General features: G+C 36.7%; 2 protein-coding genes and 1 long non-coding RNA gene across 9 annotated transcripts; 2 read left to right on the forward strand and 1 right to left on the reverse strand.

Annotated features, from left to right (window-relative positions):
- Positions 1-385: 385 nt before the first annotated feature.
- Positions 386-10886, reverse strand: LOC110816827 (uncharacterized). Of its 7 annotated transcripts, none has more exons than XR_015816593.1 (5): positions 10160-10872; positions 8891-9710; positions 8713-8790; positions 3471-3535; positions 386-2800 (listed from the first exon to the last, which is right to left on the reverse strand). It is a non-coding gene; the product is annotated as an uncharacterized LOC110816827 (long non-coding RNA). The 7 variants fall into 7 exon arrangements; XR_015816589.1 differs by having other exon boundaries at positions 5349-8790; positions 10160-10833; XR_015816594.1 differs by having other exon boundaries at positions 9200-9710; positions 10160-10829.
- Positions 677-3265, forward strand: LOC110816824 (formin-like protein 8). Its single transcript, XM_022045154.2, has 2 exons — positions 677-1395; positions 1521-3265. The coding sequence occupies exons 1-2, from the start codon at positions 677-679 to the stop codon at positions 2821-2823; spliced, it is 2022 nt and encodes a 673-aa protein (XP_021900846.2). The 3' UTR covers positions 2824-3265.
- Positions 5380-7531, forward strand: LOC110816826 (protein EDS1L-like). Its single transcript, XM_022045155.2, has 3 exons — positions 5380-5706; positions 5821-6591; positions 6708-7531. Exons 1-3 carry the CDS (start codon positions 5380-5382, stop codon positions 7425-7427), a joined length of 1818 nt encoding a protein of 605 aa, XP_021900847.1. The 3' UTR covers positions 7428-7531.
- Positions 10887-11135: the final 249 nt, after the last annotated feature.

The raw sequence follows: 11135 nt of genomic DNA on the forward strand, positions 1-11135 counted from the left end.
TTAAGTATGCTAACACCAAGTTGCCATATTGCAGATAACAGATGGGGGCTGGACTTTGGTATGTGTACAAGCTTCTATATTTCTATTGATTATAATACCAAAGACTTTGCGTACAACGTATAAAAACATTGTATTCTCACATCAATGTTTTTACCAAGTTGAAGATGCAGCCACAAGACTATCAACAACTGTAGTTCAGCTGTCATGAATGAATTCCAAAAATCAGCATTGAGAATTGAGAAAAGAAAAAAAAAAAAAAAGAATAGATGGGATACATAGTAATTTAACATATATATATATATATATATTATATAGGTAATTGCTGTTTTGAGATGAAGGTATTTTGGTCATACTGAAATAAATGGCCCGCAAAAGAATAAATAGATTTACCAGCAAGAACTAACTTCATTGAAGCTTCCATCAAACATCATCAATACAACGGTGATTATATTATAGATACTTAAATCACAATAAAATCAAACAATACCCTTCTTGCCTGCCAGCTTTTTAATCACTCTGATCTTCAAATTTTCTTTCTTTCTCTTTCTCTTCTGTTCCTTTCTCTGTTTCTACTCAACAATGCCACAAATGTCAAAAGATATCTTCCATCAAATTCTTCTCTGTAACATCAAAGGTGGGTTGAGATACTTGTAAGTTTCTTATTCAAATCCTTAACATGTCAAGTAATCAAACTGTTGTAAAGGCTGTTGCTGCCGCAGCTGCAGCTACTTTGGTTGTGGTTGGGATTTTCTTCTTGCTGTTCAAAAAGTTTGCAAAATGCTGCCAGAAAAATAAAGTTGATCCAAGTTTCTGCAAGGAAGAAACCGGAGTTATTCGTGAAGAATTTGGAAAGTTTGGCAGAAATGTTAAAGGACTGATTGTTGATGAAAATGGGAAGGATGTTGTTTATATGAGGAGAGTTGACGATGGTGAAAATACTATTTTTCAGGTTATGTTTAATCCTAGTTATGAAGAAGACCATGCAGAAGAAAAGAGAGTCGATGCCATATCAGAGAGTGCGAAAAAATATGAATGCAGCGAGGCTCAGCGGCCTCCTGATTTATGCACTGTGATTGGTCCTGCACCATTACTGGCTTCAGAAACATTTCAACCAACAGTCCCAGCAAAAAATGTTGCACCACTGCCAATGCCACCTCCTCCACCACCACCACTACCGCCACTGCCAACGACAGGGAAAAAAAATGCTGCACCACATCTCCGTCCTAACACAATGACTTCATTTTCATCAACGAAACCTCCACCTGCACCAACTTCAGAGAAGTTAGAAGGGACTGGAGTTGGTCAAATGAAACTGAAGCTGCTTCACTGGGACAAAGTCATAGCTACAGCTGAACATTCAATGGTTTGGAATGATATCAACGATGGATCTCTCCGGTAATTGAGCATAAATGTTTCTGATGCTCACACCCACATTTGTTCCTTAGCTTGCATGAGTAGCATAAATAAATTCATGTCCATATATATCTTTTTCTTGCCACTTACTGTTATTTGGTCTGCAGATTTGATGATGAGATGATAGAGGCTCTATTCGGGTTCACCAATAACAACAAGTGGCGTGATCATACTCAGTCATCAAGTTCAAGCACTCACAATCTAGTCCCAAGAACGCAAGTTTTCATCCTCGAGCCCCAAAAATCGCAAAATACAGCAATTATACTGAGATCCCTAGTAGTATCCAGAAAAGAAATCATTGATGCTCTTTTTGAGGGTCAGGGACTAAGTGCTGACACTCTTGAAAAACTAATCAGAATTGCTCCAACCCCAGATGAAGAAGCCAAAATCCTCCAATTCAATGGAAATCTAACTGAGCTTGCTGATGCAGAATCTTTCCTCTTCCATATCTTGAAAGCCGTTCCTTCTGCATTTATTTGCATCAATGCAATGCTCTTTAGATCAAATTATGACTCTGAAGTACTTCAGCTTAAGGAGTCCTTGCAAACACTTGAATTAGGGTGCAAGGAGCTAAGGACCCGTGGACTCTTCCTAAAACTTCTTGAAGCCATTCTCAAGGCTGGAAACAAGATGAATGCTGGAACTTCCAGAGGCAATGCACAAGGTTTCGATCTTAGTACTCTTCAAAAGCTTTCTGATGTTAAGAGTATTGATGGGAAGACTACTCTACTCCACTTTGTTGTGGAACAAGTAGTTAGATCAGAGGGGCGACGTGTGATCAATCGGAACAATAGCCTTGGCAGAAATACTAGTAAGAAAAGCAAATATATTGACATAAATTCAACCAACTTGACTGATGAAGAGAAGGAGAGAGAATACTTGATGCTAGGTTTACCAGCAATTGCAGCCTTAAACATCGAATTCTCCAACTTAAAGAAAGCTGCCACCATAGACTACAACAGCTTCATTAATATGTGCTCCTTGCTTTCAACCAGATTTTCAGAAGTTGAGCGACTTGTATCATGCTGTAGCAACATTGAGATAGCTGGGTTCGTGAAGAAAATGAAAGCTTTCTTGGAGGACTGCAAAGAGGAGCTTAATGTGCTGAGAAAGGAACAAATAAGAATCATGGATCTTGTGAAAAGAACAACCAAATACTACCAATCAGGAGCTTCCAAAGACATAGGAGCACATCCATTTCAACTATTTGTTATTGTGAAGGATTTTCTTGACATGGTAGATCGAGTTCGTGCAGACATCATTAAGAAGCTGGAGAGGAGGAATGCTAAGACGGGTATAGCATCACCATCTTTGCCATTACAGCAAACTAAAGCTCCAGTGAACTTCCCAAACTTGCATTCCAACCTATCTAGGCCAACATCTTCACCTGAATCAGAAGATGATTTCTAAGGAGGTTGTCAGAAATTTTAACATCCTCAAATCAGGAATACTTGGGGAGGGAACTTACTTTGGTCAAAAGAAAAGCGACTACAAAAGCCAGATCCAATTTCAGAATTTCATTCCCTTTTCAGTTGAGATCAAATGGAATTAGTATACAAGGTAGTAGAATTGCCAACATTGATTTCATGGCCACCCAATGTTTTGTGATGCAGAACAAGGAGATACTAAGGTGGACATATTTCAATAAGAATAATTATGTAACTATATTGTTCATGTATTATTAAGCAATTTAGCTTGTTTAGGAATTATTAACTATATTGCTTTCATTAGTGTGAGTTTCCTATTTAAAGATTCTAGTTATATTAGACTATGCAGGCACCTTACAATATGAAAAGGTGGTTTATCATTGTTAAATAGACAGCCTATGAATAAAACTATTGCTTTTCTTTCATTGAATTGAGAGCCTAAGAATCTTATTACTGTGATTATTGCTAATCCCTGTGATTGTGGATTGAATTTATCTTTTTCTTTTCTTTGATTTTTCTAACCTATCTAAACCCTATCCCATTGTGCTACATCAGAATAACTCTCTATCCACATAAGGAACACTCAGCCCCATAAACTAGGTGTAAATGTTGTTAGAGTTGAAAACTTACAGTCACACAAATTGACGCCTTAGTTATTAGGCCTGGACAGAAGTTTCCCACGTTCCAAACTTTCTCTGCAGCAACAAAAATAGGTTTTAGCTTGCATGACTCAGGTAAAAAATAGCAAAACAGACTCAAAGATTTCTAACAGTATCATGGAAAGATTATCTTTTCCTCAAATAAGTAAGAAACAATGATTTTACCATTATTTTCCATCACAAGTATTCATGTTCAGTAAAATCTTAATACATATAAGAATGTTCTAAACAACAACAACAACATGCAAATTGTTTCAACTGTATAATGGTCTTGAAACAATTTAAGCAAGTAACTCCAAGATGCAATATTGCATCTTCAGCATGTAGCAATGCTTCAAATCAGGATGAAAAAATACGTTTACAAATTTAACAGCAGAAACGTCTCTCTTAGAAAATCGTGTTTATTACTCTATTTCGTCTCCAAGAACTACCAGAGTCCATTTTCTGTTTCCAACTTATTTTCTCAGCATCCAAACGGAAATGCAGAATCCAAATTATTTCAAGGCAGAAAGAAAATAAGCTTAACCCAATCGGTTAATGATCGTAAAAAGATGATAATATGCGTTTCACCGAGATGGAGTGAAACATTGCAACGGAGAAGGGTGAGGACCTCCGCCCAGAGTCAGCGTTTACAGAAGGTACAACTCCAGAACCAGAATTTTGCGGCTGTTGAAGGTTGTACCTTGTCAAACTTCATCTTTGACCTTGTTTGGAAAGATTTTACTTGCTGAAGTAGTTGATTTATTATATTTTTATTGATTATTAATATTAATGAAAGTTATAACATTCAGTAAATATCGATTATTTTTTTTTACTCCAAAAATGAAAATTCTTTTATTTTCTTTTCCTTCTTTCTCCTTTTCCCAATCCAAACATAATAAAATTTTAATAAGCTATAAATTATTATTATAAACTTTTAAAAATATATAGAGGCTAAATTTTTTTTTATTTTATTTTATTTCTGTTCAATTTAAGTTTTACATAACCTTTATGTTAAATTACTTATATTTTCAAAAAATATTTAAATAAATCAATTAGTTACGGTTAAAACTTAATATCATATATAATTATTAATTTTAAAACGTAATATTTATTAAATAATTATTTTTTCACATTAAATATTATATCTTATATCATATATCAACTAAACTAATATAGATCAATATATCTTTTTCACGTGAAGTTTGATATAAAAAATAAATCAGACTAAAAAATATGTGCCAAAAATAATGACACGTGACATCATATATTAGTGATGATGTTAATAGTAATTAATTTGATTATTTTTCAAAAGGACAAAAAATAATTCAATATAAATGGAACAAAAAGACATTAAAAATGAAGTTATATCATAATCATAAATGTTCCTTTATATCCCACATTTTAAAAAGTAAAAAAAAGTGATTACACGTACAACTCTAAACTTAATTCATAACCCTCACTCATTAATCAAACTACAACTTATTCCGTAATCACAATTAAAATTTAATTCTAATAAATACTTATATAATAATCATTACATTCTTTGTATGTTCTTCTTTTATGTAATGTACTGTATATGCCCATTAACATGGAGAAAAGTGAAAGAAAACCAGTTACCCCGTTAAAAGGGAAAAATGAACAGAAATCATAAACTATATGTAGAGAAGCAATAATTTTCTAAGCCAAGTCAAGGAGAAATTGAAGTCAACGTTGTTAGTCAGCTAAATACCAAAAAAGCTCATGGGTCCAGAAAAGTCGATGTCAATTGGAAGTGTATTTTCCAGGAAATTAAGATTTCATCTCTTCCTTCCCAAAAGCTTAAAAGAAGAAGAAGAAGAAGAAGAAGAATAAGGAGTAGGGTAAGCACCTGACCTGCTGCTGCTGCAAAAGAAAGAGAAATGGCAGGTACATGGGTTGAAGAGGATATCCGGGTGAGAGAGGAGCTGATCAAGAAAGCATGTTCAATGGCAATGAAAGCCCACAGAAATCCAGATAAGCAATATCTTTCTGAAAAGACTCGAAATTCATCAGATATTGTTTTTGCCTTTCCAGGATCTTGGTCTGCAAATGAATGGTTTACTCATAAACCTTTTGGTGAAACCACCATAGATCGAACTCAATTTCCGTCTCTGAGAAGCATCGGTAAAGATGAAGATTCAATTGTTAATGAAGCCTTCTTGGCAAGATTCCAATTAACTTTCGCAAATCGTTCTCTGCAAAACGAGGTAACAATTGTGATGTCCCTACCCATTTGTTGTTCCTGAAGAAATTTTAATCCTTTTGGGTCAACATGTAAAGTCAAATTGAGATATACCCATTTGCTTTATATATATATACAGGTGGATAAGGCTGTGAAGGAAAGGAAGCAGGTAGTGTTTACAGGGCACTCCTCAGGAGGTGCTATTGCAATTCTAATGACAGTCCAGTTCTTGGAGACATACCAAAAACCAGACATCACCAAGTTGTCTCCTCTCTGTGTAACCTTTGGATCTCCTCTTGTCGGTGATCGGATATTCAACCATGCTCTTGGCCGAGAAAACTGGACAAGACACTTCATTCACTTTGTCATGAAATATGATATTATCCCTCGTGTTATGCTTGCTCCTCGTACTTCCATAATGCCACTAATGCAACAGATCCTTCATCTCTTAAACCCGAGATCCTCACTTTTGTTGCAGGGAGCTCTACAGGAAGCTTCAGCTTTCTACTTCACTGTGATGAAAAATGCCTCTTCAGTTGCAAGCCATGCTGCTTGTCAACTAATGGGAAACACAAACCCATTGCTAGAAACCTTGTCAAGCTTCATTATGTTAAGCCCTTACAGACCTTTTGGGACATATATCTTCTGTACTGGAAATGGGAAGCTGGTAGGCATGAAGAACCCAGATGCCATTCTGCAACTCCTATTTTATTCTTCTCAGTTTATTTCTGACACAGAAGGTCTGGAGGTTGCCCATAGAAGCCTCAAAGACCACCAGATTTATCAAACTGAGCTTCAAGGAAACTGGGTAGTGAGCTATTTAGATAATCTCGATATGCTTCCATTGTCATCCGATGGAACAAACCCAGAGACCATGGCGACTAACATGGTCTTGAATGACCTCAACCAGGTACGTTTGATTGTCAGTTTGTTACTGCCTAAAGCTATTATATCATGTTTGTCTTGATCAAAACTCTTGGCTCCGAAAAATTTGAAAATCATAACCTGAATCTTAAAAATTTTCAGAGCACAAGAGCCAGACTCTGTCTTCGTGCTGCTGGAGTGGCAGAGAAACAAAAACTGGAAAACCAGAAGAAAAGAGCTGATACCATAGAAGATACTAAAAAAGAACTAGCCGATCTTGAGAAGTACAGAACCATGTGTGAGGTACGCAAAATTGGTTATTATGATGCCTTCAAGATGCAAAACAGTACAGATGACTTCAAAGCAAATATCGGGAGACTCAAACTAACAGGAATTTGGGATGAGACCATTGAAATGTTGAAAAAGTATGAACTCCCTGATGGATTTGAGGGGCAAAAACATTGGATTGAGTTAGGAACCTTGTATCGCAGACTAGTTGAGCCTTTGGATATTGCAAATTATTATCGGCATTTGAAGAATGAAGACACAGGCCCGTACATGATGAATGCAAGACCAAAGCGGTACAGATACACTCAGCGATGGCTGGAGCATGCGCAAGGGATGAAGGCTGGTTCCTGTCGGGAATCCTGTTTCTGGGCAGAGATTGAGGAGCTTAGTAGAATTTATAAATTAGAATCATTTGAAGCTATTAGAGAGAGGCTTTACTTCCTAGAAAGCGAGCTAAAGAAATGGATTGATAGTGGATTGATAAGTAAAGATCTGTTGCTAGAGGAGTCAACGTTTGTCAAGTGGTGGATAACACTCCCTGTCCAACATAAGTCAGTATCTTGCATAAGAGGGTTCATTCCTAATCAACAGTGAAAAAATTTCAGTTATTATCAAAGAGAGTTACTTGGTTATGCTCTACCAGACAATGCTTCCAGCTTGCTTTTATAAGTAGTAATGATGATCTCTAGCTTTTTGTACTCAAATATCCAACTAGCACCCACTTAATTGCAATTAGCACAAGCGATCGGTGGCATAAACAAGAAACCTAAAAAGTAGAAGTGGCATTAAATGATTGTTACTAATGAAAATATTGACCATATTTCATGAATTTACCCATAACAAATGGTGTGAGGTTTTATCATGGAACAATCTATCTTCAATAGGATAGAACAGAAAGATTCAAGGTTGAACCTGAAGAACAGAGAAACGTTTAGGTGAAGATTCAGAAATAGGGCGGGCATAGAGAGAACAACGTAGAAAAGAACAAAGAAAAGGAAATAAAAGCTTAAGAAATAATGCTGGAGTTTATTCTTAAAAGAGAAAAATAATTCCAGATTCAAGCTTGACTTCTATTCTCTAGGACATCCGCAGAAAGAGCAAAAGAGAGACTGACTGCACTATGATCTTAAAACTCTAAAATCAGTAAAGAAAGCAAAAATCTCAACTTCCGACTGCATATGTCCAGACCACATTTACATATTCATTATTTCCAAAACCAGGTGCTCCTGTCTCCTTATATATCATTAATACTTCTCTCTCCTCCCCCCCCCCCCCCCCCACCCCCCCAAAAAAAAAAGAAAAAAGAAAAACTGGATAGATACAGGAAAATGAAGGTCTGACAGGATCTACGGCCAGCTCTTTTGTCCATTCAGTAGTTTCACTCTATATGATTAAGAAGACTTGATGGAATGGTCATGTCCATTAATCAAGTAGTCTTCCTTTCTGCCTGCAACATCTTTACTGCAAAAGCCTCCTGAAGTTCTTAGCATTTTTCAATCTGATTCTTGTAGCTTTGACTGGCTAGGACTTGGTAAGGCTCTCAAATAAAACAATCTTAATCTCTTTAAAAATTCTATGAAAAAAGAAAACTATAATTAACATTAACCTGAACAGAGATATTAACACCAGTATCTACATTGTCAACAGAAACTCCCATTAGCTAAAAGGTAATTCAAGGAGATTTAGAAATTCACAACATAAAGTGAAAGCTAGATGCCATGAAGACCTGCATTTCTCTTGAAATTAATTCTTTGACACTATTGTTCTCTACTAACACGAGCACTGTTCCTACCAGTGATTCCTACTGTAGCAAGTACAGTTCCAAAAATCAACACACCCCAGAATATCTGAAGCATATTTAGAACTGTTAGGAACTTACTGAATTAACATTATCCAAATCTTGAACCGAAAGGAAACTCTCCAACTTTACAATTTAGATTCTACCAAGTACTTTCACCTGCAAGGGAGATTATAACTTCAACAGGTAAACTTAATCAGAGAAGGTGCAAAGCAAATAACGGGCAACAAACTACAGAAGTTGATCGGTGGCAAAAAACCTAGTGCACAATGAGGACAAAATTTTGTGAAAAACAACGGATGGGGTTCTTAGCACTTTGGAACATGATTTTTGTAGCTTTAACTGGCTAGGACTTGCTGTTTAAGCCCTTAATTGGACAATCTTAATATCTTCCGCATTTTCTACCCAAAAAAGAAAAAAAAAAAAAAAAAAAAACTAATCAAAACCAAAAGTGATGTGGACAAAGAAGCAGCATCTGTATTGCCAACAAAAGCTCTAATTAGCTAGAAGTATTTGCAGAAGATTTACTTTCACAACATAAAGGCAAAGTAAGATGCCATGAAATGACCTGTGATGATCTTGAAATTTGTTCTGGAACACTATTTCCGCCAATAATATCCCCTATATTAGGAAGTATATATTAAGTAGGATAAAAATTGTATATTAGTAATATACCCCTCACTTTATAATAATTGTATTTTTTTTATTATTCATATGAAACTCTATATATTAATAAAATACACATTTATTCTTTCACATGATATTAGAGTTCTAGGAAAAAAAAACCCTAACTCTCTTTTTTTTGTTTTGAAATTAAAAGTGGACAAAAACCCTAATTCTCTTTTACAAACTCTACTTGGTCTTTATTGCCAAAATAAGAAAAGAACACTAAGAGGTCCAGCCTTCATTGCGGGCCACTATAGCCCCAGCTGCCGGCCACCACAGATGCCATCCACCACTAAGACTGGCTTTAATTGCCAACTCCAGCCGCCCAACCGCATGGACAGAATCTGTTCCAGTTCATCCGCACACAGCATTGAACTTTTATGACCCGATCTTGACATGTATTTCACAGGAACCTTGAGTTGGTAAAAGAAATTAAGTTATTAATAATTATGGTAAAATTGATGGAAAGAAGGGTAATTTTGAAAGTAAGAAAATTAGAGAATCCGGAAATATGAGTATGAATCAGGAAATAAAGAAAAATTGAGGGAGAGAAAAGAAATAGAAAAATATAGAGAGGAGAGATCAAATAGAGAGAGGACGGATCGGGAAGAGTGAGATGAGAGATAGAAAGAGAAAGAGAGAGAAGATAGATTTGAGGGAGAGATGAGAGATAGAGAAACAAATAGAGAGATAGATAGAGAAGCAGCCGAGGGAGAGGATAGCCAATAAGAGCGAGAGAGAGAGAACGAAAGTTTAGAGAGAGAAAATGAAGAAATCCGATCTTATTCCAAACAATTACATGACTGCTTTTGTTTGCAATCCACCATTTAAATACATAAAGTTTACATGAGTCAATCATTACCATTAACTGGAAGCTGCCGTTCGGAGGATCCTTTTCCCATTGGTCGCATTGACTGAAGAAAAGGAAGAGGAAAGGTCATCCCAGTGCAGAGGAGGAAGAAGTAGTTCATATCAGTTCAACTGAAAGGCGGCTTAGCTGAACCCGATTGTGGGGGATTTAAGTACCCCCTGCAAGATTGTAACACGTGTCCACCCAGATCATCCCAGATACTGCCACGTGTCATTAATGACTTCCGGTTGGAAAAACACACGGCCTGTCCCTTAAAACGTTTTGGTTCCTGAGGGCAGTTACATCTTCCTTTTTCTACTCCCTGTTTTTTTTTTCTTTTTAATTTTCTGCAGCCAGTTTCACGGTATTCTCCGTGCAACCGATGCGGTTTTCTGCTTCCTTGCTCATTTTTTGGGTGTTTGCACCCCGTTCTCAACATGAGCGCAGCTGTTCCAGCCTCCAGCCTCCAGCCCAGCCACAAGCAACCCTGTGCTCCGCAGCTGCCCTTCCCTGTTCAGCCGCAAACAACAGCCACCTGTGTGCTGCTGCTGCTCTTTTCTGCGCACACAATCAGCTGTGCCTACCTCTAGCCACGCCTGTCTTCTGGACAGCCTCTGACAACCAGCCGCTTCAGACACTGTCCAACTAGTAATATGCTTCCTTTTACTTATCCGATTGGCCTTAATTGCCCTAAAATATTATATTACTAGTAAAAGTCATTATATTTGAAATTCAGCACAAACCTACTGACGAATTTGAACAAATCTAAATTCTCTGCCTTTTCAATAATAAGAACTATTTAAATTGGCCACAGCTGATTCAAGCCATCCTAAAGGGAAAATGGAAAATGAGTCATACTATGGGCGTCGAACCAAAACCAGGAGCCCAAATTTTGATTCACGAGATGAAGAGAATTCAATGATACAGGCTTGACTCCACAATTAAATGGTACCAAAGATGAGTGTTATGGTTCCTACTTACTGTGCAA

The sequence above is a fragment of the Carica papaya genome, chromosome 9, assembly GCF_054855325.1.
Source record: "Carica papaya isolate Zhongbai chromosome 9, ASM5485532v1, whole genome shotgun sequence".
NCBI classification, from domain to species: domain Eukaryota; kingdom Viridiplantae; phylum Streptophyta; class Magnoliopsida; order Brassicales; family Caricaceae; genus Carica; species Carica papaya.